At 47.0% G+C, this 27660-nt stretch overlaps 1 protein-coding gene and 1 long non-coding RNA gene across 6 annotated transcripts in view; both read left to right on the top strand.

Annotated features, from left to right (window-relative positions):
- Positions 1–27660, top strand: part of LOC143745438 (von Willebrand factor A domain-containing protein 5A-like) — an 82923-nt gene that overhangs the window by 11796 nt on the left and 43467 nt on the right. For all 5 annotated transcript variants that reach the window (XM_077237536.1, XM_077237539.1, XM_077237538.1 and 2 more), the window contains exons 3-12: positions 3347–3549; positions 9555–9777; positions 14890–15050; positions 15165–15279; positions 15776–15951; positions 20183–20271; positions 20362–20506; positions 20586–20665; positions 20754–20868; positions 20940–21098. In XM_077237536.1, the coding sequence (XP_077093651.1) occupies positions 3347–3549; positions 9555–9777; positions 14890–15050; positions 15165–15279; positions 15776–15951; positions 20183–20271; positions 20362–20506; positions 20586–20665; positions 20754–20868; positions 20940–21098 (1466 nt within the window). The remainder of the gene's footprint in view (positions 1–3346; positions 3550–9554; positions 9778–14889; positions 15051–15164; positions 15280–15775; positions 15952–20182; positions 20272–20361; positions 20507–20585; positions 20666–20753; positions 20869–20939; positions 21099–27660) is intronic.
- On the top strand, positions 23538–24077 carry LOC143745443 (uncharacterized). The gene is made up of 2 exons (XR_013205992.1): positions 23538–23611; positions 23668–24077. It is a non-coding gene; the product is annotated as an uncharacterized LOC143745443 (long non-coding RNA).

The following is a 27660-nucleotide window of genomic DNA, read 5'->3' as shown; positions in this document are numbered from 1 at the left end:
ACTGGGGCTCCATGCAAGATCTCACCTCGTGGGGTCTCAATGATCCTAAGAAAGGTGAGAAATCAGCCCAGAACTACACGGGAGGAGCTGGTCAATGACCTGAAAAGAGCTGGGACCACCGTTTCCAAGGTTACTGTTGGTAATACACTAAGACGTCATGGTTTGAAATCATGCATGGCACGGAAGGTTCCCCTGCTTAAACCAGCACGTGTCAAGTCACGTCTTAAGTTTGCCAATGACCATTTGGATGATCCAGAGGAGTCATGGGAGAAAGTCATGTGGTCAGATGAGACCAAAATAGAACTTTTTGGTCATAATTCCACTTGCCGTGTTTGGAGGAAGAAGAATGATGAGTACCATCCCAAGAACACCATCCCTACTGTGAAGCATGGGGGTGGTAGCATCAAGCTTTGGGGGTGTTTTTCTGCACATGGGACAGGGCGACTGCACTGTATTAAGGAGAGGATGACCGGGGCCATGTATTGCGAGATTTTTGGGAACAACCTCCTTCCCTCAGTTAGAGCATTGAAGATGGGTCGAGGCTGGGTCTTCCAACATGACAATGACCCGAAGCACACAGCCAGGATAACCAAGGAGTGGCTCTGTAAGAAGCATATCAAGGTTCTGGCGTGGCCTAGCTAGTCTCCAGACCTAAACCCAATATTTGGAGGGAGCTCAAACTCCGTGTCAACGGAGAATCAGTGCAATCATTATATAGATAATCACAGAATTTGCAACATTTCCACGCTCTCAGCAACATGATAAATCAAGTCAGTCACACTCTCTGGTGAACGCAGTCACACTCTCTGGTGAATGATGTCACACTCTCTGCTAAACACAGTCACATCCTCTGGGGAACGCAGTCACACCCTCTGGTGAACGATGTCACACCCTCTGGTGAACGCAGTCACACCCTCTGGTGAACGCAGTCACACTCTCTGGTGAACGATGTCACACCCTCTGGTGAACGCAGTCACACCCTCTGGTGAACGCAGTCACACCCTCTGGTGAACGCAGTAACACTCTCTGGTGAACGCAGTCACACCCTCTGGTGAACGCAGTCACACTCTCTGGTGAACGCAGTCACACCCTCTGGTGAACGCAGTCACACCCTCTGGTGAACGCAGTCACACCCTCTGGTGAACGCAGTAACACTCTCTGGTGAACGCAGTCACACCCTCTGGTGAACGCAGTCACACTCTCTGGTGAACGCAGTCACACTCTCTGGTGAACGCAGTCACACCCTCTGGTGAACGCAGTCACATCCTCTGGTGAACGCGGTCACATCCTCTGGTGAACGCGGTCACATCCTCTGGTGAACGCGGTCACATCATCTGGTGAACGCGGTCACATCCTCTGGTGAATGCAGTAACACCCTCTGGTGAACGCAGTCACATCCTCTGGTGAACGCAGTAACACTCTCTGGTGAACGCAGTCACACCCTCTGGTGAACGCAGTCACACTCTCTGGTGAACGCAGTCACACTCTCTGGTGAACGCAGTCACACCCTCTGGTGAACGCAGTCACACTCTCTGGTGAACGATGTCACACCCTCTGGTGAACGCAGTCACACCCTCTGGTGAACGCAGTCACACCCTCTGGTGAACGCAGTAACACTCTCTGGTGAACGCAGTCACACCCTCTGGTGAACGCAGTCACACTCTCTGGTGAACGCAGTCACACCCTCTGGTGAACGCAGTCACACTCTCTGGTGAACGCAGTCACACCCTCTGGTGAACGCAGTAGCACTCTCTGGTGAACGCAGTCACACTCTCTGGTGAACGCAGTCACACTCTCTGGTGAACGCAGTCACATCCTCTGGTGAACGCAGTAACACCCTCTGGTGAACGCAGTCACACCCTCTGGTGAACGCGGTCACATCCTCTGGTGAACGCGGTCACAACATCTGGTGAACGCAGTCACATCCTCTTGTGAACGCAGTCACACCCTCTGGTGAACGCAGTCACACCCTCTGGTGAACGCAGTCACACCCTCTGGTGAACGCAGTCACATCCTCTGGTGAGGGTGTGACTGCGTTCACCAGAGGGTGTGACTGCGTTCACCAGATCCGTGCCGACACGACGAGCTGCGCTCAACACGCTGCTTGTCCGTAAAGTTATGAAACTTCATGGTAACAGGTCTGGGTCGTTGCTTAGGACCGGTAATGGCACCAAAGAGCGATGAGCACGATCAAGCTTGATCCGTCCTGCTTTCGTTGACATCTTTAAAAAATCGGGAAGCCACTTTCTTAAATAACTGGACCGGATCACTCCCTTCCGTTCCCTCAGGCAAACCGACTAGACGCAGAGCCTCCAGATCCGCGTATCTTGCAGTGACCGAAGTCTCCGGCTGGCCCACTCACTCCACTGAGGCCTGGAACTGAACTCTGATCGTTTATCACGGCTAGCGCAGTATTCCCTTTCTCAACTATTACATTCGTAATGTTATCAGTTAGCTTGTCTGAAGCTTGAGCAAAGTTGGAGTTGGAACTTTCCTCCTCGCGACTCTTCACGCTCACGTCGTCCGTAACATCGCACTCGTCGCCACTGACTGTAGAACTTTTCGGCATAATCTTCTTTGCTTTGGGAATTCTGTCAGATCCTTTTAAAAATATTGATCTAAAGACATGGCACAATAACCATCTAACCAAGTAGAATATATAAATTGGTAAATATATAAATTGATAAACCAAATATAAATTGACCGAATATTTTAACTAATGTTACGGGAGCTCATCAAAAGACGCGTATCCTCTACGACGCCATCTTCCTTCCCCTTTTTCATGCACTAATTAAAACTATACTGTCAGTACACCATAGTTATACAAATGAACTAAATCAATGTATTTTCATTCAAAGGAAAGGAAACTGATTGGCTTAAAAGATCCAGTGGCTCCCTCCAGTGTTCAACATTAATATCACAACATTAATTTTTTTTTCATTTTAAATGGCTGATTGTGTATAGTTTGCTGTTAGCCTCCCGAGCATCATACATTTATGAATCTGAGCATGTTTGCCTGAATGGAAACCGCTACTCCAATGCACAAAGATTCTCACAGCTATTAAGACTTGAACTCAAAAAGAAAACGTGTTCCTTTAATGTAATACAAGCAGCCAATCAAAACACGAGTTTCAGAGAAGGCCAGCAGCCGAAAGCATTTAACACACGTGTGTCTGGACACAGACCCGGTCTAAACTCTTCTTCGTCTTGGAGATTTGTGCACAAACATATTTTTTTCTGCTGGAGTTTGGGATTTGTTATTTCTGCAGGTTTATATTTGAGCTTAGTCACTGTGCTCACTTGTCAGTTCCTCTGATGTGTGTGTGTGTGTGTGTGTGTGTCTCAGTTCCTCTGAAGAGCATCTCGGTGCAGCTGCAGGTTCGGGATCACGGGGTCTCCGTCAGCTCCAGTCTTCAGTATGTGAACGAGGAGGATCGGGCGCTGGAGGCCGTGTTCGTGTTCCCGCTGCCGGCCGACGCTGCCGTCTGCCACTTCAGCGCCCGGATCGAGGAGCAGGAGATCGTGGCGGAGCTGCGGGACAAGCAGAGCGTGAGTCTTCACACCAGATTTAGATTTAAATTTAAACTGCTTAAACACATGATGAATTTCTGCTAAAATGTCATTGTGATCATGTTAACGGGGTGTAGAGGCACAGGTGTGTAAACTCTCCGACAGACAGATGGTGTAGTTCAGTTCAAACCTGCTCAACACACACACACACCTGTTGCTTTCAAACAAGCCTAGGAAATCTATGCAAAGTTTTATACATTAGAATCGATCTGTGGTTGTCTTTGATTTTTAAAACGTTTGTTCAGATCACACATTACACAACAGAAGTTTTTGTTATCTTTCTACAGCAACCCATTTAATTCCGGAGAGATTGTGCAAATGCAAAGTTTTACCATGATAATGTTTTTGAAAACTATCCACAGTGTCTCTCAGCCTTTGAATAACGTGTCTTTTTTTATTGATGTGCCTTTTAAGGCTTCTACATGTAAAGTACCTCTGTTATGAATGGCCTTCTCTCTGTGATTGTGAAATCGTAATACATCTCACTGGTTTCAGCTTTGCTGTAGTGTCGTATATAGTTGAGGAGGCCCTCAGGTGACCCCAGAAATTTACACCATTAGAAAACATTTTTTCCACAGATTTGGAAAGGGCCAGTCAAAGGTCTAATGAGGCTTTTGCAGCATCATGGTTTACCTGAAATACAGCAATATTAATCAAAACATGGCATTGACATATACTAAACACGAAGGGGCGGGGCTAGGGGCGTGGCCACCAGTGACAAAGCTTGGCCACACCCCTCACCGCTGTTTCTGTCTTTATCTTCAGCAGAATTGAGTTTATTTAGGCGTAGAACTGTTTGTTTTCGACAAACACACGGGAGACTTTTCAGCGCAGATCAAACAGGAGCGGGAGCCAAGGAGCCTCAGTTTCCCTCGACGAACCGCGGCTATGCGAATCTCTGAACAGTTGCAACTTAAATAAAATATGCATGTATTTGTTACATTAATTAACTGCCCTCAAATGTATATGCTGCTATCTGAGCTCACAACATAAGGCACAAATTAAATGTAATTTTTTAATCTGTAATTTATCTGTAAAGTCCTGTTCATTGGTACAATTAGTTGGCAAGTACAAATGGAAATGGATCGCATTTAACTGTGTATAAAATTACAGATTTTACATTCTGGATTTGTTTTATGTGCTGCAGGATCCAAAAGAAAGCATTTTTCCTTCTGTAATGAGTTTAAGTATGATATAATTATGGCAGTTCATGTATTTTGGCAACTAATTTAATGTTAAACATTCACTGTTTAATTTTTCATGTGAAAGTTTTTGAAAAAGATCCTACAGTTAAAGGAGCATTTCAGCCGTGGGAACATTAATCTTTATTGAAAGTGGGTCATATATGTAGTCGAAATGTAAAATAAATTTCGAATTTGGTGCCTTCTTGACTGAGGAAAGACAGAAAGTAACTTTAGGGCACATTTTTATGAAAGACAACAACTCTTTTTTTTTTTTTTACCGGCTACCGACAACTTTGGCAAAATAGCCTAAAAACAATCCTAATAATAAAAGGCTGTAGCCTATAGTATGAAAACATATGGGTTTATTTTCGTTTTGTTACATTATTTAGGCTATTTTCAAACGCGTCAAGTGTACAAATAAAAACAAAAACATAAGAAAACACAATCTATTGAGTCAGCATAATAAAGCCGTTAAGGCTACTTACAGATCTGCAGGCCTAGTCCACCTTTTTTATGTCGTGGGCCCAAAACACTAACATGTCCACATTCTTGGGTAAAAGACAGCTCCTCGACTTGTTAACAATAATTCCTGCTTTGGAAAATATGCGCTCTGCAGGAGTGGAGGTTGCAGGGATGCAGCCAGACAAAAGATTTAGATTTCGTGGACATTTTGTCACATAGCGCCTAAAAAAGCGTAGAAAACACTAGGCGTGTTCTCCTTTTTTCAAAGCCCTACGGCGGTTGCGCTCCGAGGCGTCTGTCGTTGCTAAGCGCAACCATCAGCTGCGCTCTCCGTTACAGCAAGGAAAACGCTTGTGGCCTTCTGAAAAGTTGAGATGTTTTTATTTCGATGTGGCGCGGACGCGCTTGGAAAAAACGAGTGCGTGGCACCGCGACCGCGTCGCTTCCATTATGAGCGTGAATACCGCGCGCCTACATTTGAAATAACGGACTTGAGCGCGCAAAAGACGCGATATGTGAACAGGTCCTAAAGCCAAAACAAGTAGCATTCTAACTGAATGAATACAGCAAAACTACCTATATTCCTTACTGTGCGCGAAGCAGCAGTGGAGCTAGCCACAGGTGTGGTTCCCAAGTGTTCTACATGGGGCACTAAACTGTGGCGCTGTTACAAAATAGCCTAAATTAAAGCATTTAAAGTTGGGGATAAACCATAGGCTAATTATATTTAGAATACAGTAATATATAACTTCTTATAAAGAATTAAATATCAAGGAGTAAATCAATGAAAATTTCTTTCTATTGGTAAAAAAACAAAACAAAAAAACACAACTGGTCGACCAATGAGAATGTCAGTCGACCAAGACGGCATCTACCGATTAGTCGACTAAACGACTAAAGTTGACAGCCCTAGTCTACTGCAAGACGGAGCCGACGTCATGAAATATTCAGACGTGGCACAAATATCTACTATCTTCGCTCTCTATCAAAGTTGTCTACGTCCCTTGTGGAAGTGAAAGAAAAAGAAACAGTGTTTATAAACTCAGCCTTGATAAATGCAAGATCAGTAGTGAACAAAACATTTTTACTAAATGACTTTTTTTATCAAAAAAACTGGACTTCATGTTTATTACTGAAACTTGGCTGACTGAAAATGATTTAAGCCCTTTTTCAAAACTTCTTCCCATAAACTGTGGCTTTTTAGCTGCCCTAGAAAGTCAAAGAAGGGTGGAGGAGTTGCTGTAATTTTTAAAAACAGTTTTAAGAGTAGGCTTGTATCAGTAGTAGGGATGCTAACCGATGACCGTTTGACCGATGGTTGACCGTCTCAACGTTAACCGATCAAAGTTGTCGGTAGTCGGTTAAAAAAAAGTGATCTCTAGATTAGGCTATTATAGACAGTGGACTAAACGCTACTACAGTTAGCCATCTTAATCGAAGATATTTTTGTGTGAAGTGAACAAATCCCTCACACTCAATTTTTCATAACTCGCCTGTTTGTACTTAATAAACCAATAAAAACATTTGGCGCGAGGTCACAGCGTTTGGGTTCGCGCGCTCACAAGGTTTGCGAAAAGCAAAGGCTACAGGCTAAAACACTGGAGGTTAGAGCCAGGGCAGACGACAGGATGAAGCGTGCAAAGAAACGTAGTGTGTGGGACCATTTCACCAAAAAGAATGACACAGATGTAAGTTGCAACTTGTGTGATACAGTGCTTAAATACAGTAGTAATACTGTAGAAATACATTACATCTACATTTCAGTGGTAACAGATAAGGTGATGATGATCATTATCTTTCTTTATCATTGTTAGCACTAACGTTACCTCAAACTAAGTCGGAGCTGTCATTTTCTTAAATGAGTCGCGGCAACGTTTCAAATGAGCTTCTAACGCTAGACTAACACCTTTATTTTCAACGCGATCACCTCCGATTACATACAAGCTCCTCGGCCCCGCGTTTGCGGGACTCATGTTTCGCGCTGTAGGGGATTTTAAAAAAGTGACGTGAGTGGAAGCGCGGCGCCGGGGCAGTGTGTGTGTGTGTGTGTGTGTGTGTGTGTGTGTGTGTGTGTGTGTGAGCGGGAGGCAGAGAGAGTTGCGACAGAGTTGCGAAATTGCAGGCGCGGCTCGAAATGGCTGTTATTTCAAATAGCGTGGCATATTTTAAACTAATCGGTTAACCGGTTTCAACCGGCTAATGAGGCTCGGTGGTCGGTCAAGAACATTTTTAGTTTTCGCCATCCCTAATCAGTAGAAAGTTTTGATAGTTTTGAAGCTATGCTATGCAAAGTCGAATCCCCATGTTCTCTGCTTATTGCTGTGATTTATAGACCACCGAATTTTAAAAGTGACTTTTTAAGAGATTTCTCTGAACTTTTATCTGACATTGTCACGAGAAGTGATAACCTTTTAATTGTCGGTGATTTCAATATACATCTGTGTTGTCCTGCAAAGCCTCTTGTAAAAGAGTTTGTACAGCTAATCGACTCTTTTAACCTGAAGCAATCAGTACATGGCCCTACACATAAGCTAGGACATATACTTGATCTTGTGCTATCCTCAGGTTTTTAATCAAAGACGTTTATATAAGTGACCCTGGTTTGTCAGATCATTGGCCTGTTGTGTTTGATAGTGAGCTCCCTATTTCTTGTAGCTATGTATACCAGCCATCTATTTTTCTTGCTCGCCCCTTAAATTCAGCTACTGCTACCGAATTTAAGGATTTGTTTGTAGCCTCGGCAGCTGGTTGTACAAATCACGCATCACAAGGTATGGATGTTGAGAATCTGGTTATAAATTTCAATGCTTCTTGTACTGAAGTATTAAATGAAGTCGCTCCTCTTAAAGCTAAAAAAAACCAAACGAAATAAGTAACCCTGGTTAAATGAAGATATTAGAGCTTTAAGATACAGATACAGAAGGGCAGAAAGAATATGGAAACAGGACAAACTGCAAATTTCATATCAGCTTTTGCAAGCTAGTCTGTCTCAATATCAGGAAGCTGTTTATTTATCAAGGGCGAATTATTTTTCAAATTTGATTGCAAAAAATTCCCATTGTCCAAAGTCTTTGTTTTCCACTCTAAACTCTGTGTTAAATCCACCAGTTCTATCTGGTCTAGTTCCAAGTACTGATCTGTTTGAGAAGTTTTGTAGCTTCTGTATAGATAAGATAATTGGTATTAGGTCACTGATTTCATCATCTTCATCTAAAAGTTCCTATAGCTTACAGATTTTTTGTAGTCTGTCTGCTTTTTGTAAAAGGGGTATTAGATCCTTTTCAGTCTGCTTTCAAAGCTAAGCATAGTACTGAATCTGCCCTACTAAGAGTGACAAATGATATTTTGGTATCAGTCGATTCTGGAAACTGCGCAGTCCTTGTTGAAGTCACAGAGTAGTACCAGAGTAGTACCGTCCTCAGAGGAGTTTAAGAGTAACACATCTAACTCCTCTAAGAAGTTACCCAGTTGACCTGGGGGACGATAAACAACTACAAGGTGGATTTTAATAGGGTGAGTAATAGTAATTGCATGTGATTCAAACGAACTGTTGCCAGTTAGAGATGGTAAAGGATCAAATTTACATTAATTTGAGATAATCAGACCAGTACAAGTTGGGAGAGGGGTGTGTGAGAAAGTGAAGTTAGTGGAGAGGGCTGCAGGAGTGGCAGTGTCCTCAGGTTTGATCCAGGCCTCAGTTAGGGCCTTGACGTTGAGACTTTAATGAGTAGCAATAGGTGAAATAAAGTCTGTTAGTTCCAGAGACCAATTGAAATAGAGAGTAAAGTAGTAGAGGACATAGCGATAGTACGCAGATTGTAAGGATTTATGCTGCCTCCAATGTACAGAGCGCGATTTACGAGTGTTAGCAGTAATAGTAGAGATTTGAAAGCACATAGTGAATTCAGTTCATTAAAACAAACAAATGAGAACAAGCTGAACAGAAAGGAAAGAAATGGGGGAAAAAAGCAATACTCAAGTGCCTTGTCTGTGTCTTTGCTCGGTCGAGTTGCTGGTCTTTACACTCTTCGCTCTTCATATGATGAGGGCTTCACACAAGGGCTGCCGCGGTAAATTAACCAATAATATACATGCCTTATACCTCGTTATTGAATACAGCAGGCCACGCCCTACTACTTAGCAAAGCAAAACTCAAAAGCCACGCGAGATGCACAACAAACAAACAAACAAGACTTCAGCATGCGTTTTACCACGGTAAACACAGTAAACAAAACAAAGTTTCCTAGCAACAAAGAACCGTGTTAAAATCAAATGAGAAAAGGAAACACTCACAAGCTGATGTCCTCTCCTGTTGCTTGACTGCTGCTTCTCTTGCAGGCGCGGGATCAGTATGATGATGCTGTGAGTTCGGGTCAGCAAGCGTTTCTGCTGGAAGAGAGCGATGAGAGTTCGGATGTCTTCAAACTGAGTGTCGGGTGTTTGTCTCCGGGTCAGAACGCTGTCATCAACATTGTCTATGTGATGGAGCTCAGCATTCAGGCTGACCACGCACTGCGCTTCTGTCTGCCGGCCGTACTCAACCCCAGATACACACCCACAGGTGCAGTTTAACCCCAGATACACACCCACAGGTGCGGATTAACCCCAGATACACACCCGCAGGGGCGCTTTAACCCCAGATACACACCCACATGTGCGGTTTAACCCCATAAACACACCCGCAGGTGCAGTTTAACCCCAGATACACACCCACAGGTGCAGTTTAACCCCAGATACACACCCACAGGTGCAGTTTAACCCCAGATACACACCCACATGTGCGGTTTAACCCCAGATACACACCCACAGGTGCAGTTTAACCCCAGATACACACCCGCAGGTGCAGTTTAACCCCAGATACACACCCACAGGTGCAGTTTAACCCCAGATACACACCCACAGGTGCAGTTTAACCCCAGATACACACCCGCAGGGGCGCTTTAACCCCAGATACACACCCACATGTGCGGTTTAACCCCATAAACACACCCGCAGGTGCAGTTTAACCCCAGATACACACCCGCAGGTGCGGTTTAACCCCAGATACACACCCACATGTGCGGTTTAACCCCATAAACACACCCGCAGGTGCAGTTTAACCCCAGATACACACCCGCAGGTGCGGTTTAACCCCAGATACACACCCGCAGGTCCGGTTTAACCCCAGATACACACCCACATGTGCGGTTTAACCCCAGATACACACCCACAGGTGCAGTTTAACCCCAGATACACACCCGCAGGGGCGGTTTAACCCCAGATACACACCCACATGTGCGGTTTAACCCCATATACACACCCGCAGGTGCAGTTTAACCCCAGATACACACCCGCAGGTGCAGTTTAACCCCAGATACACACCCGCAGGGGCGCTTTAACCCCAGATACACACCCACAGGTGCAGTTAAACCCCAGATACACATCCGCAGGTGCGGATTAACCCCAGATACACACCCGCAGGTGCGGATTAACCCCAGATACACACCCGCAGGTGCGGATTAACCCCAGATACACACCCGCAGGTGCGGATTAACCCCAGATACACATCCGCAGGTGCGGATTAACCCCAGATACACACCCGCAGGTGCGGATTAACCCCAGATACATACCCGCAGGTGCGGATTAACCCCAGATACACACCCGCAGGTGCGGATTAACCCCAGATACACACCCGCAGGGGCGCTTTAACCCCAGATACACACCCACATGTGCGGTTTAACCCCATATACACACCCGCAGGTGCAGTTTAACCCCAGATACACACCCGCAGGTCCGGTTTAACCCCAGATACACACCCACATGTGCGGTTTAACCCCATATACACACCCGCAGGTCCGGTTTAACCCCAGATACACACCCACATGTGCGGTTTAACCCCATATACACACCCGCAGGTGCGGTTTAACCCCAGATACACACCCACATGTGCGGTTTAACCCCATATACACACCCGCAGGTGCAGTTTAACCCCAGATACACACCCGCAGGTCCGGTTTAACCCCAGATACACACCCACATGTGCGGTTTAACCCCATATACACACCCGCAGGTGCGGTTTAACCCCAGATACACACCCGCAGGTCCGGTTTAACCCCAGATACACAACCACATGTGCGGTTTAACCCCAGATACACACCCACAGGTGCAGTTTAACCCCAGATACACACCCGCAGGGGGGGTTTAACCCCAGATACACACCCAGATGTGCGGTTTAACCCCATATACACACCCGCAGGTGCAGTTTAACCCCAGATACACACCCGCAGGTGCGGTTTAACCCCAGATACACACCCGCAGGTCTGGTTTAACCCCAGATACACACCCACAGGTGCGGATTAACCCCAGATACACACCCGCAGGTGCGGTTTAACCCCAGATACACACCCGCAGGTGCGGTTTAACCCCAGATACACACCCGCAGGTCCGGTTTAACCCCAGATACACACCCGTAGGTGCGGTTTAACCCCAGATACACACCCCCAGGTATGGTTTAACCCCCAGATACACACCTGCAGGTGCGGTTTAACCCCAGATACACACCCACATGTGCGGTTTAACCCCAGATACACACCCGCAGGTGCGGTTTAACCCCAGATACACACCCGCAGGTGCAGTTTAACCCCAGATACACACCCGCAGGTCCGGTTTAACCCCAGATACACACCCGCAGGTGCGGTTTAACCCCAGATACACACCCGCAGGTGCGGTTTAACCCCAGATACACACCCACAGGTCCGGTTTAACCCCAGATACACACCCGTCGGTGCGGTTTAACCCCAGATACACACCCGCAGGTCCGGTTTAACCCCAGATACACACCCGCAGGTATGGTTTAACCCCAGATACACACCCGCAGGTCCGGTTTAACCCCAGATACACACCCGCAGGTGCGGTTTAACCCCAGATACACACCCGCAGGTCCGGTTTAACCCCAGATACACACCCGCAGGTCCGGTTTAACCCCAGATACACACCCGTAGGTGCGGTTTAACCCCAGATACACACCCGCAGGTCCGGTTTAACCCCAGATACACACCCGCAGGTCCGGTTTAACCCCAGATACACACCCGCAGGTGCGGTTTAACCCCAGATACACACCCGCAGGTCCGGTTTAACCCCAGATACACACCCGTAGGTCCGGTTTAACCCCAGATACACACCCGCAGGTCCGCTTTAACCCCAGATACACACCCGCAGGTGCAGTTTAACCCCAGATACACACCCGCAGGTCCGGTTTAACCCCAGATACACACCCGCAGGTGCGGTTTAACCCCAGATACACACCCGCAGGTGCGGTTTAACCCCAGATACACACCCGCAGGTCCGGTTTAACCCCAGATACACACCCGTAGGTGCGGTTTAACCCCAGATACACACCCGCAGGTCCGGTTTAACCCCAGATACACACCCGCAGGTATGGTTTAACCCCAGATACACACCTGCAGGTGCGGTTTAACCCCAGATACACACCCACATGTGCGGTTTAACCCCAGATACACACCCGCAGGTGCGGTTTAACCCCAGATACACACCCGCAGGTGCAGTTTAACCCCAGATACACACCCGCAGGTCCGGTTTAACCCCAGATACACACCCGCAGGTCCGGTTTAACCCCAGATACACACCCGCAGGTGCGGTTTAACCCCAGATACACACCCGCAGGTCCGGTTTAACCCCAGATACACACCCGCAGGTGCGGTTTAACCCCAGATACACACCCGCAGGTGCGGTTTAACCCCAGATACACACCCGCAGATGCGGTTCAACCCCAGATACACACCCGCAGGTGCGGTATAACCCCAGATACACACCCTCAGGTGCAGTTTAACCCCAGATACACACCCGCAGGTGCAGTTTAACCCCAGATACACACCCGCAGGTGCGGTTTAACCCCAGATACACACCCTCATGTGCGGTTTAACCCCAGATACACACCTCACACCCGCAGGTGCGGTTTAACCCCAGATACACACCCGCAGGTGCGGTTTAACCCCAGATACACACCCTCAGGTGCAGTTTAACCCCAGATACACACCCGCAGGTGCGGTTTAACCCCAGATACACACCCGCAGGTGCGGTTTAACCCCAGATACACACCCTCATGTGCGGTTTAACCCCAGATACACACCCGCAGGTGCGGTTTAACCCCAGATGCACACCCGCAGGTGCGGTTTAACCCCAGATACACACCCGCAGGTCCGGTTTAACCCCAGATACACACCCGCAGGTGCGGTTTAACCCCAGATACACACCCGCAGGTCCGGTTTAACCCCAGATACACACCCGCAGGTGCGGTTTAACCCCAGATACACACCCGCAGGTGCGGTTTAACCCCAGATACACACCCGCAGGTGCGGTTTAACCCCAGATACACACCCGCAGGTCCCGTTTAACCCCAGATACACACCCGCAGGTCCGGTTTAACCCCAGATACACACCCGCAGGTGCGGTTTAACCCCAGATACACACCCGCAGGTGCGGATTAACCCCAGATACACACCCGCAGGTGCGGTTTAACCCCAGATACACACCCGCAGGTGCGGTTTAACCCCAGATACACACCCGCAGGTCCGGTTTAACCCCAGATACACACCCGCAGGTATGGTTTAACCCCAGATACACACCCACATGTGCGGTTTAACCCCAGATACACACCCGCAGGTGCGGTTTAACCCCAGATACACACCCGCAGGTGCGGTTTAACCCCAGATACACACCCGCAGGTGCAGTTTAACCCCAGATACACACCCGCAGATGCGGTTCAACCCCAGATACACACCCGCAGGTGCGGTTTAACCCCAGATACACACCCTCAGGTGCAGTTTAACCCCAGATACACACCCGCAGGTGCGGTTTAACCCCAGATACACACCCGCAGGTGCGGTTTAACCCCAGATACACACCCGCAGGTGCGGTTTAACCCCAGATACACACCCTCAGGTGCAGTTTAACCCCAGATACACACCCACAGGTGCGGTTTAACCCCAGATAACCCCAGATACACACCCGCAGGTGCAGTTTCATGATCATATTTACATACAGAATGCAACACTGACTGTCCACATCTTCACAAGTGTTTTACCACTGTGTATTTCTACATGGTTTTAAAAAATCAGTTATGTTCGATTTAAAGAAACAAAGATTTTGAAAACAAAACAAAAATAAAGACAACACTTTTTTTTATAAAACTATACTTCCCAGAAAACTTAGTGAATGATGTAGTCAAACCTTTTCCTTCTCCAGTCACATACACTACCAGTCAAATGTTTCTGAAAGCGTCTCTTCTGCATCACAAAGGCTGCTTTTATTTGATTAAAAATACAGTTAAAACAGATACATCTTATTACAATGTAAATCAGCTGTTTTCTATGTGAATATAAAGTAAAGTGTAATTTATTCCTGTGATCAAAGCTGAATTTTCAGCATCATTACTCCAGTCTTCAGTGTCACATGATGCTTCAGAAATCATTCTGATATTATGATTTGATACTCATCAAATCATAACTAAAAATATTAATGATTTTTATCAATGAAAACATTGTAGTGTTTTACTGTTCAGCAGTTGAATCGGCGTGATAAACCAACCAGATGCACAGGTCAGTTCTGGTCGGCGGTTCGGCTCTATACTGATGATGTTATATATTATCTCTGTTTGTCCGTGTGATTCTCTCAGCTTCAGCCGCTGGTGTTCCAGAAGTTTCCTCAGCATCTGTTATTCCGTACACACTGTCTCTGAGTGTCGATGTGAGATCTTCAGACCGCATCTCCAGACTGGAGTCCAGCTGCCCTCTGGATCCTCTGGTGTTCCTCGACGCACACCACACTCACGCCACGGTACTGTGTGTGTGTGTGTGTGTGTGTGTGTGTGTGTGTATGTGTGTGTGTTTGTGAGTGTGTACAGATTTTATGCACTTAACATCTGTAATGTGTGTGTGTGTGTGTGTGTAGGTGAGTCTGAGTGCTGGTCACCGGTTCGATAAGGATGTTGAGCTGCTTCTGTACTATGAGAATACCCATCAGCCCAGTGCTGTCGTGGAGGCCGGAGTAGCCACGGCTCAGCCAGGTACAGGCTTTAGTTTTTACATGAATTCAGTATGCTGTAAATATACTAATGTGTGAGTTAAGGGGTTACTTCACCCTAAAATAAAAATGAAGTCATTGTAGGCAAGAAGTTTATCTTGTAATAATATCCGACATTGTCAGAAGTTCTTGAAGGCAATTATTTGGCCATTGGTGTTCATGTCTCAAGTGATTAAAGATGGCGGAATTTGCCCTAGTCAATGGCCAAACTTCCCTGTATCTAAAATTGATAATTATAAGGAGGATAAATAAATCTTTTTGATGGTGTTTGTAGTTCTGAACATAATTATCATGTTCTCGCACTGATCTTTGATGTTTAGGGTGGGTCGTATGTGAGTTGGGACACAGGACTTGATTAGTTCAGGGAGTTTGATTCGCTCTGCAGGATAGAGACTGTCGTACAGTGTAACACAAATCATACAGAACAGAATTTAGGCCATTTAGACCCTCTTACCCTGTTTACACTGTCTCTGTTTCAGGGTCTCTGATGGGTGACCCGGTGCTCATGATCAGTTTGTACCCAGAGTTCCCTGCAGACGTGATGTCATCGCTGGCATCTCAAGGCGAGTTTGTGTTTGTGGTTGACAGATCGGGGAGTATGGACTGCAGGATGCATAATGGGAAAGACGCACAGATGCGCATCGAAAGTGCAAGAGTAAGATTTCGGATTTCAGAAAGTACACATACATTGAGATTTATTGAGTCACTGTACAAGAGTCTACTGCACTCACTGTACATGTGTCTCTACTGTACTCACTGTACATGTGTCTCTACTGCACTCACTGCACATGTGTCTCTACTGCACTCACTGTACATGTGTCTCTACTGTACTCACTGTACATGTGTCTCTACTGCACTCACTGCACATGTGTCTCTACTGCACTCACTGCACATGTGTCTCTACTGCACTCACTGTACATGTGTCTCTACTGTACTCACTGTACATGTGTCTCTACTGTACTCACTGTACTCTCTACTGTACTCACTGCACATGTGTCTCTACTGTACTCACTGTACTCTCTACTGTACTCACTGTGCATGTGTCTCTACTGTACTCACTGCATGAGTCTCTACTGTTCTCACTGTGCATGTCTCTCTACTGTACTCACTGTACTCTCTACTGTACTCACTGTGCATGTGTCTCTACTGTACTCACTGCATGTGTCTCTACTGCACTCACTGCACATGTGTCTCTACTGTACTCACTGTACTCTCTACTGTACTCACTGTGCATGTGTCTCTACTGTACTCACTGCATGTGTCTCTACTGTTCTCACTGTGCATGTCTCTCTACTGTACTTACTGTGCATGTGTCTCTACTGTACTCACTGTACCCTCTACTGTACTCACTGTACTCTCTACTGTACTCACTGTACTCTCTACTGTACTCACTGTACTCTCTACTGTACTCACTGTGCATGTGTCTCTACTGTACTCACTGTACTCTCTACTGTACTCACTGTACTCTCTACTGTACTCACTGTGCATGTGTCTCTACTGTACTCACTGTACTCTCTACTGTACTCACTGTACTCTCTACTGTACTCACTGTGCATGTGTCTCTACTGTACTCACTGTACATGTGTCTCTACTGTACTCACTGCATGTGTCTCTACTGTACTCACTGTACATGTGTCTCTACTGTACTCACTGCATGTGTCTCTACTGTACTCACTGTACCCTCTACTGTACTCACTGTGCATGTGTCTCTACTGTACTCACTGTACATGTGTCTCTACTGTACTCACTGCATGTGTCTCTACTGTACTCACTGCATGTGTCTCTACTGTACCCACTGTGCATGTGTCTCTACTGTACTCACTGCATGTGTCTCTACTGTACTCACTGTGCATGTGTCTCTACTGTACTCACTGCATGTGTCTCTACTGTACTCACTGCATGTGTCTCTACTGTACTCACTGTGCATGTGTCTCTACTGTACTCACTGTGCATGTGTCTCTACTGTACTCACTGCATGTGTCTCTACTGTACTCACTGCATGTGTCTCTACTGTACTCACTGTGCATGTGTCTCTACTGTACTCACTGCATGTGTCTCTACTGTACTCACTGTGCATGTGTCTCTACTGTACTCACTGCATGTGTCTCTACTGTACTCACTGTGCATGTGTCTCTACTGTACTCACTGCATGTGTCTCTACTGTACTCACTGTGCATGTGTCTCTACTGTACTCACTGCATGTGTCTCTACTGTACTCACTGTACTCTCTACTGTACTCACTGTACTCTCTACTCTACTCACTGTGCATGTCTCTCTACTGTACTCACTGTGCATGTGTCTCTACTGTACTCACTGCATGTGTCTCTACTGTACTCACTGTACTCTCTACTGTACTCAATGTACTCTCTACTGTACTCACTGTGCATGTGTCTCTACTGTACTCACTGCATGTGTCTCTACTGTACTCACTGTACATGTGTCTCTACTGTACTCACTGTACATGTGTCTCTACTGTAAATACTGCATGCATCTCTACTGTACTCACTGTACATGTGTCTCTACTGTACTTACTGTACATGTGTCTCTACTGTACTCACTGTGCATGTCTCTCTACTGTACTCATTGTACTCTCTACTGTACTCACTGTGCATGTGTCTCTACTGTACTCACTGTGCATGTCTCTCTACTGTACTCACTGTGCACGTGTCTCTACTGTACTCACTGCATGTGTCTGTACTGTACTCACTGTGAATGTGGCTCTACTGTACTCACTGTACATGTGTCTCTACTGTACTCACTGTGCATGTGTCTCTACTGTACTCACTGTACATGTGTCTCTACTGTACTCACTGTACATGTGTCTCTACTGTACTCACTGTGCATGTCTCTCTACTGTACTCACTGTGCACGTGTTTCTACTGTACTCACTGCATATGTCTCTACTGTACTCACTGTACATATGTCTCTACTGTACTCACTGTGCATGTGTCTCTACTGTAAACACTGCATGCGTCTCTACTGTACTCACTGTACATGTGTCTCTACTGTACTTAATGTACATGTGTCTACTGTAATCACTGCATGTGTCTCTACTGTACTCACTGTACTTGTGTCTCTACTGTGATCACTGCATGTGTCTCTACTGTACTCACTGTACATGTGTCTCTACTGTACTCACTGTACATGTGTCTCTACTGTAATCACTGCATGTGTCTCTACTGTACTAACTGTGCATGTGTCTCTACTGTACTCACTGCATGTGTCTCTACTGTAATCACTGCATGTGTCTCTACTGTACTAACTGTGCATGTGTCTCTACTGTACTCACTGCATGTGTCTCTACTGTACCCACTGTACATGTGTCTCTACTGTGATCACTGCATGTGTCTCTACTGTACTCACTGTGCATGTGTCTCTACTGTACTAACTGTGCATGTGTCTCTACTGTACTCACTGTGCACGTGTCTCTACTGTACTCACTGTACATGTGTATCTACTGTACTCACTTTACATGTGTCTCTACTGTACTCACTGCACATGTGTCTCTACTGTACTCACTGCACATGTGTCTCTACTGTAAACACCGCATGCGTCTCTACTGTACTCACTGTACATGTGTCTCTACTTTACTCACTGTACATGTGTCTCTACTGTAAACACCGCATGCGTCTCTACTGTACTCACTGTACATGTGTCTCTACTGTACTTTTTGTACATGTGTCTCTACTGTACTCACTGTGCACGTGTCTCTACTGTACTCACTGTACATGTGTCTCTACTGTACTCACTGCACATGTGTCTCTACTGTAAACACTGCATGCGCCTCTACTGTGCTCACTGTACATGTGTATTTACTGTACTCACTGTACATGTGTCTCTACTGTACTCACTGTACATGTGTCTCTACTGTAAACACTGCACGCACTCTACTGTACTCACTGTATATGTGTATCTACTGTACTCACTGTACATGTGTCTCTATTGTACTCACTGTACTTGTGTCTCTACTGTACTTACTGTACTCTCTACTGTACTCCCTGCATGTGTCTCTACTGTACTCACTGTGCACGTGTCTCTACTCTACTCACTGTACATGTGTCTCTACTGTACTCACTGTACATGTGTCTCTACTGTACTCACTGCATGTGTCTCTACTGTACTCACTGCATGTGTCTCTAATGTACTAACTGTGCATGTGTCTCTACTGTACTCACTGTGCATGTGTCTCTACTGTACTCACTGTGCATGTGTCTCTACTGTACTCACTGTGCGTGTCTACTGTACTCACTGTACATGTGTCTCTACTGTACTCACTGGGCATGTGTCTGTACTGTACTCACTGTGCATGTGTCTCTACTGCACTCACTGCATGTGTCTCTACTGTACTTACTGTACTCTCTACTGTACTCACTGTGCATGTGTCTCTATTGTACTCACTGCATGTGTCTCTACTGTACTCACTGTGCGTGTGTCTCTACTGTACTAACTGTGCATGTGTCTCTACTGTACTCACTGTGCATGTGTCTCTACTGTACTCACTGCATGTGTCTCTACTGTACTAACTGTGCATGTGTCTCTACTGTACTCACTGTGCATGTGTCTCTACTGTACTCACTGTACATGTGTCTCTACTGTACTCACTGGGCATGTGTCTCTACTGTACTCACTGTACATGTGTCTCTACTGTACTCACTGTACTCTCTACTGTACTCCCTGCATGTGTCTCTACTCTACTCACTGTAAATGTTTTTCTCTACTGTACTCACACACACACACACACACACACACACACACACACACACACACACACACACACACACACACACACACACACACACACACACACACACACACACACACACACACACACACACACACACACACTGTCTCTACTGTACTCACACATACACATTGTGTCTCTGTAGGACACGCTTCTGCTTCTGCTGAAGAGTCTTCCCATGGGATGCTACTTCAACATCTATGGATTCGGCTCTCACTTCGAGTCCTTCTTCCCGTCAGTAATCAGATCTTAGATGTTCTTCAGGAATGATCTTATGCTGGGTAGCGGTGGTTCAGTAAGAGACTGTGGTGTGTGTCGTTGCAGTCAGAGTGTTGTGTACAGCGAGGACACGATGGAAGAGGCTCTGAAGAGAGTAAAGAACATGCAGGCAGACATGGGCGGCACAGAGATCCTTCAGGCTCTGAAACACATCTACAGTCAGAGCTGTTACCCGGATCACCCCCGACAGGTACACACACACGCACTCATCATTCACCACGCTTTCTGAACACTGCTGAGGTGTGTTTCTGAGCCTGATTCTCTCTCAGCTGTTCATCTTCACTGATGGAGAGGTGTGGAACACTAAAGAGGTGCTGGACCTGGTGAAAAGTAACGTTTACTCTCACAGGTAGGCGCTCACGTCTCACTCCTCCCCCTTTACTGATATCACCCGCTTCACTTCGGGTTCACTTCATGTCAGACGGTCATGTGTTCAGGTGTTTCTCCTTCGGGATTGGTGAGGGTGCGAGTACGGCTCTCATCACAGGAATGGCCAGAGAAGGTTCTGGTCATGCTCAGTTCATCACAGGCACTGACCGCATGCAGCCCAAAGTAAGATCTGCTCTGGATAGAATCAGTACGAGATGTTCAGGGTTTTTATTCACCTCTCTCTTCTCTGTCAGGTGATGCAGTCGCTCCGGTTTGCTCTCCAGCCGGCCGTGGATAATATCTCTGTGGACTGGACCGTTCCTGAGGGTGTTACGGTGGACATGCTGTCTCCACCCATCAGTGCCCTGTTCCAGGGTCAGAGGGCGCTCATCTACGCTCAGCTGAAAGGACAGGTCAAAGCTTTTTAATGGGGTCCTATTATGCCTTTTTACTTTTAAGTCTTGATTTTTTTTTTGGGGTGTACTAGAATTTGTTTTCATGCTTGATTGTTCAAAGAAACATTATTTTTCACATATTTTACATTATTACACGTCCTCTCTCCCCAGTCTGTCCCGAACGCGTTGTTTAGTTCCGGTTTCAATGAAGTCCCTCCTTCTGAAATACAAGATGTGCTGTGATTGGTTAGCTGGCCCAGTGCGTTGTGATTGGCAGCGCTTGGCGTGTGTCTGGAAAATATCCCACCCCTCCATTACTGAGAGTTCATTGTGGTTCTGGAAGCGGTTCTTCATAAAATGTGCAGCACACAGATAAACATCGGGATTATAATTTCCAGGAACAGTGTTTAAAATTAAGGTCAAACAAATGATGTTTTATTTACAAATTTCGGGAGGAGCACGTTCAAATGATATATCCAATCAATTTGTCATCAGTAATTATTACGTCTATCCTATCAGCATGAGAAGAGACCTATATACAGTTGGAATCGAAATTATTCAACCCCCATTTGCAAATCTTTTGGGTTAGGGCAAAATTTACAGACTTTCAGCTGTTTGCAATGAACAAATCAAACAAAAGTAATGTAAATAGCTCAACACAACAAATGTTTCAAGTGATTTCCTCAAATTCAACTGAAAGTGTCACTTTTAATGACTTCTGCAGTTTCAAAATTATTCAACCCCTTCATGTCAAGCATCTTTAGCTCTTGGTAGAACAGCCTTTTGCTGCAAACGAGATGTATAATCGGCAGCAGCTTCTGGCAGCGTTTCTGAGGAATCTGAGCCTGTTCCCTCATGAGCAATGGCCTCCAGTTCAGGATTATTCTTGGGTTTGTGTGCTGCAACCGCCTTCTTCAAATCAAACCAGAGCTTTTCTATATGGTTCAAGTGAGGTGACTGTGATGCCACTGTATCTCCCAGGACTTCTTCTTGCTGGAATGTGAGGAACGCTTGGGATCATTGTCCTGTTGAAGGTCAAGCTTCAGCTTCCTCACTGACGAGATGTTTTCTCCTAGGATCTCCTGATACTTCCATGAATCATCTCTCCTTCCACACGCTGCAGGTTTCCAGTGCCGGAGGATATAAATCAGCCGCAGAGCATCACTGATCCACATGCTGAACTGAAGACAGAGCTCTTATCAGCTTATGCTTCATTCTTCTTCCTCAGACACACTGCTGATCTAGAAGGACGAGAAGCACCAGTTTTGTTTCATCGCCCCACAGAACAGAATCTAAAAACTTCTGTGGCTTATTTATATGATTTTGAGCTTGTGCTTTTGGGTCAGTAGTGGTGTTTGTCTTGGAGTTCTGATGCGTTTAGTACGAGCCCTTACTGTGCTGCTGAAACCTCAGTGCCTGCGGCCACCAAGTCTTGCTGCAGGTCTTTTTCAGTCACTCATGGGTTTTTCTGAACCTGCCATCTCAGAAACCTTGTTTCAGCCGTTGATATCTTCCTTTTTCTGCCCGTCCAGGTACTGTAACCACTGTTCCTTTAACTTTGAACTTGTGAACTATGCGTCCAACGATGTCTCTAGGAACATTTAGTGCCTTCGCTATCTTTCTGTATCCTGTTCCTTGTTTGTGAAGGGCGATGATATCTTCTCTTAACTCTTTGGAGCATTAATTTGACATAGCCATATATCTAACATGCAGTCAAATGTGACACTCGACAAACCTAGCCAGTTCAGATATTTCATGTGTTCTAGCTCAAGCACACCTGGAGAAACTAATGAAGCCCTTGATTAGTTGCATCAGGTGCAGTGATGTCCGGTTTATGAATGAATCGTTCTTTTGATTCTTTTTAGTAAACTGGTCGAACCAGTACACTAAATTGGACTGAATCATTCAAAACAGTTCGCGTCATGCGTCAGCGCTGATCCACAAGTTACTAAAGTTACTCACTTTTGGACATGCCTGACACAGTCCCCCCGACTCGAAATAAACAATATCCCAGAGTATATGTTACTCCAGTAACTCCAACAGTTCACTGAACTGAGACATGTTGTTCTGAGAGATGTGATGAGCAGCTGATACTGAGCATGCATATACTACTGAACGTACAGGTACAGCGGTTCTCGGGTCACTAGTACAGAACCGAGAACTGTTTCTTTCGGACACATTTCGACACGGAGAACCGATGAGCTAGAGATACTGAGTATGCGTGATAGCACCATCTCTGAACCAAACTTTCTTTGGCCAACTGATGTTGTAATGATACATGAGCACGGGTGAACAGAGGACTTAAATGAGGGGCCGAATTTGGAGAAATGTAAGTTTAATAACAAATAAAATAAAATTGATGAAGACCAGTTTATTCACTTTATATCTTTAAGACATGTGAAACATTTGTTTTAGCTCATTGGCTGCAGGTGTCAGGAATTCTGAGGAGGAGGACCCTAACTGCACAAGATAGGTGAGGTAGGAAAACAGTCCAAACAATAGGGCAGGGCACACAACTTGAGAACAGGTAGGTCGAGGGCACAACTGGTAAACAGGTAGGTCGAGGGCACAACTGGAGAACAGGTAGGTTGAAGATGAGACAGCAAAGACCTGATGGCCAAAGATGGAGACAAGGCAGCGGCTCAGGGAATCAGAGGCTTGACAGTTGGTGATGAGACTGGACAGACCAGGAGAGTCAACGACCACGGTGCGGGGTAGGAACCAACACGAGACAAGACTGAACAGGCCAAGACAACAAGTAATAAGAGCAAAATAAAACTGATAATGAGACTATAGAAAAATAAAGAAACAAAATACTGTAGTAACAGGATCTAGCAAAATAAATAAACAAAAGATCTAGATATAAATAACTGAAACTTGCAAAAGACAATAAAGAAGACAGCAACCTTGTAGGGAACTAAAGAGAAAAGAAATAAAAGATTAGTTAATAATCAAATAAAAAAACAAGCCGGAAACCAAAAAAAAATACTTGGAAGAACTAGATCAAGTTAAAGACTAGAACCTGACTAGACTTAAATTAGGAATAAAAACTGGATAAAAATCAAAACAAACACAAAGCTAGAACTGACAGAGAAACTAAATCTAGCACTGACTGACAAGACGCGAGAATGCGACAACGCATAAAACGAACCAGCAAAGACATGAGGGAAAGAAGCACACTATAAAGGATCCAGAGCACATGAGGATCAGGTTAGCACAATTATATCTCTTTTCCACCAATGCTAACCAGGTGCTGGTTCTGGGCTGGTGCTTATGCCAGTTCGTTGCTGGTTCTTTCGCCAATTATCTAAGAACCAGCTCGATTTTCCACAGACTGTAGAGCTAGAGTAGGGCTACCACCGTTGTCCTAGCGACGCGTCATGAGAATGAATGCGTCATTACAGCAATGGAGAACTATATACTCTTGCTCATAAAGGGAATTATAAGTTATGAAATGAATGTTGTGTGTTTAACATAGGGTGACCTGACGTCCCGGTTTGACCGGGAAACACGCGATTTTGAGTTCATAGTCCAGAGAAAAAACTGTCGTGTCAGGACGCTAAAATGTCCCGGTTTACACCAACCACCATGAAATTGTCCCGGTTGTCAGCGATTACATAGCCGACGTGGTCTAATTATCGTCCGATCACTAACTAAACCCATCTAGAAAGACTAATAAAGCGTCCAGCGGATGATTTTAAAGCTAACGTTAACAGCTGACCGGTGTTTTAAAAATGGCGTCCCAAAGTCTTTGTTTTTGAACGTTACGATAACCCCGCCCCCAGCACCTGAACCGATTTGAAACTAGGCTCTGGCTCCGAACCAGCACCAGCACTGCCTTGGTGGAAAAGGGGTATTAGTGAAACGAGGACTAGAAGTGGACTAAACAATGGGGCGTGGTAACGGGAAACAAGGAGGTGGGACAAGAGGAGCAAATGGCCAACACAAACAAAGACAAAGCCATGTGCTCAGACACAAGACAAACAAAGAAACATTGAACAGAGACAAGACTGTCAGGGGAGAGAGCAGTCAAAGGAGGTAATATCTGGGAGGGTGGCTGGGGTGTAAATATTGGAGTCCCGTAACAGCCAGGGAACACGGGGTGGAAATGGACTTGGACTTGACCGTGTCGTGACTGGCAGGAACAACCTCAGAGGACATGGCAAGACTGGCAGGAATCCTTTCATGGAATGAGTCATGGCTAGTGAGCAGCTCAGGGATGGCCTCCGTGGCCCCAGCCGATGAGTTGAGATGCTGAGGAAGGGCCTCCGTGGCCCCAGCCGATGAGTTGAGATGCTCAGGAAGGGCCTCCGTGACCCCAGCCAATGAGTTGAGATGCTCAGGAAGGGCCTCCATGGCCCCAGCCGATGAGTTGAGATGCTCAGGAAGGGCCTCCGTGACCCCAGCCGATGAGTTGAGATGCTCAGGAAGGGCCTCCGTGGCCCCAGCCGATGAGTTGAGATGCTCAGGAAGGGCCTCTGTGGCCCCAGCCGATGAGTTGAGATGCTCAGGAAGGGCCACCGTGGCCCTAGCCGATGAGTTGAGATGCTAAGGAAGGGCCTCCGTGGCCCCAGCCGATGAGTTGAGATGCTCAGGAAGGGCCTCCGTGGCCCCAGCCGATGAGTTGAGATGCTCAGGAAGGGCCTCCGTGGGCCCAGCCGATGAGTTGAGATGCTCAGGAAGGGCCTCCGTGGCCCCAGCCGATGAGTTGAGATGCTCAGGAAGGGCCTTCGTGGCCCCAGCCGATGAGTTGAGATGCTCAGGAAGGGCCTTCGTGGCCCCAGCCGATGAGTTGAGATGCTCAGGAATGCCCTCCGTGGCCCCAGCCGATGAGTTGAGATGCTCAGGAAGGGCCTCCGTGGCCCCAGCCGATGAGTTGAGATGCTCAGGAAGGGCCTCCGTGGCCCTAGCCGATGAGTTGAGATGCTCAGGAAGGGCCTCCGTGGCCCCAGCCGATGAGTTGAGATGCTCAGGAAGGGCCTCCGTGGCCCCAGCCGATGAGTTGAGATGCTCAGGAAGGGCCTCCGTGGCCCCAGCCGATGAGTTGAGATGCTCAGGAAGGGCCTCCGTGGCCCCAGCCGATGAGTTGAGATGCTCAGGAAGGGCCTTCGTGGCCCCAGCCGATGAGTTGAGATGCTCAGGAAGGGCCTTCGTGGCCCCAGCCGATGAGTTGAGATGCTCAGGAATGCCCTGCGTGGCCCCAGCCGATGAGTTGAGATGCTCAGGAATGCCCTGCGTGGCCCCAGCCGATGAGTTGAGATGCTCAGGAAGGGCCTCCGTGGCCCCAGCCGATGAGTTGAGATGCTCAGGAAGGGCCTCCGTGGCCCCAGCTGATGAGTTGAGATGCTCAGGAAGGGCCTCCGTGGGCCCAGCCGATGAGTTGAGATGCTCAGGAAGGGCCTTCGTGGCCCCAGCCGATGAGTTGAGATGCTCAGGAATGCCCTCCGTGGCCCCAGCCGATGAGTTGAGATGCTCAGGAAGGGCCTCCGTGGCCCCAGCCGATGAGTTGAGATGCTCAGGAAGGGCCTCCGTGGCCCCAGCCGATGAGTTGAGATGCTCAGGAAGGGCCTCCGTGGCCCCAGCCGATGAGTTGAGATGCTCAGGAAGGGCCTCCGTGGCCCCAGCCGATGAGTTGAGATGCTCAGGAAGGGCCTTTGTGGCCCCAGCCGATGAGTTGAGATGCTCAGGAAGGGCCTTCGTGGCCCCAGCCGATGAGTTGAGATGCTCAGGAATGCCCTGCGTGGCCCCAGCCGATGAGTTGAGATGCTCAGGAAGGGCCTCCGTGGCCCCAGCCGATGAGTTGAGATGCTCAGGAAGGGCCTCCGTGGCCCCAGCTGATGAGTTGAGATGCTCAGGAAGGGCCTCCGTGGGCCCAGCCGATGAGTTGAGATGCTCAGGAAGGGCCTCCGTGGCCCCAGCCAATGAGTTGAGATGCTCAGGAAGGGCCTCCGTGGCCCCAGCTGATGAGTTGAGATGCTCAGGAAGGGCCTCCGTGGCCCCAGCTGATGAGTTGAGATGCTCAGGAAGGGCCTCCGTGGCCCCAGCCGATGAGTTGAGATGCTCAGGAAGGGCCTCCGTGGCCCCAGCCGATGAGTTGAGATGCTCAGGAAGGGCCTTCGTGGCCCCAGCCGATGAGTTGAGATGCTCAGGAAGGGCCTTCGTGGCCCCAGCCGATGAGTTGAGATGCTCAGGAATGCCCTGCGTGGCCCCAGCTGATGAGTTGAGATGCTCAGGAAGGGCCTCCGTGGCCCCAGCCGATGAGTTGAGATGCTCAGGAAGGGCCTCCGTGGCCCCAGCCGATGAGTTGAGATGCTCAGGAAGGGTCTCTGTGGTTTCTGTGGGCTCGACAGGACTGGCAGGCTGTTCTGGGGTAGCCTCCATGGTCGGGTCAAAAACAGTCCTTGTGGAAGTAGGGTTCATTTGCAAAACGTAAATGTAAGAAACTTATCCAAGATGATTATGATGCTGGTTACTATTATGTAACTGAAGTTATGATTAAAAATGCCTTTATTTGAATGTTTTTCTTTCCACCGGGATGATAAAATTGATGTCATTACATGGGGATGTAAAAGAACTGGTG

This window comes from Siphateles boraxobius, unplaced genomic scaffold (assembly GCF_051911475.1).
Source record: "Siphateles boraxobius isolate OS27281-9 unplaced genomic scaffold, OSU_SipBor_1 204, whole genome shotgun sequence".
Taxonomy (NCBI): Eukaryota; Metazoa; Chordata; class Actinopteri; order Cypriniformes; family Leuciscidae; genus Siphateles; species Siphateles boraxobius.
This window is presented reverse-complemented; position numbering and strand designations above follow the sequence as displayed.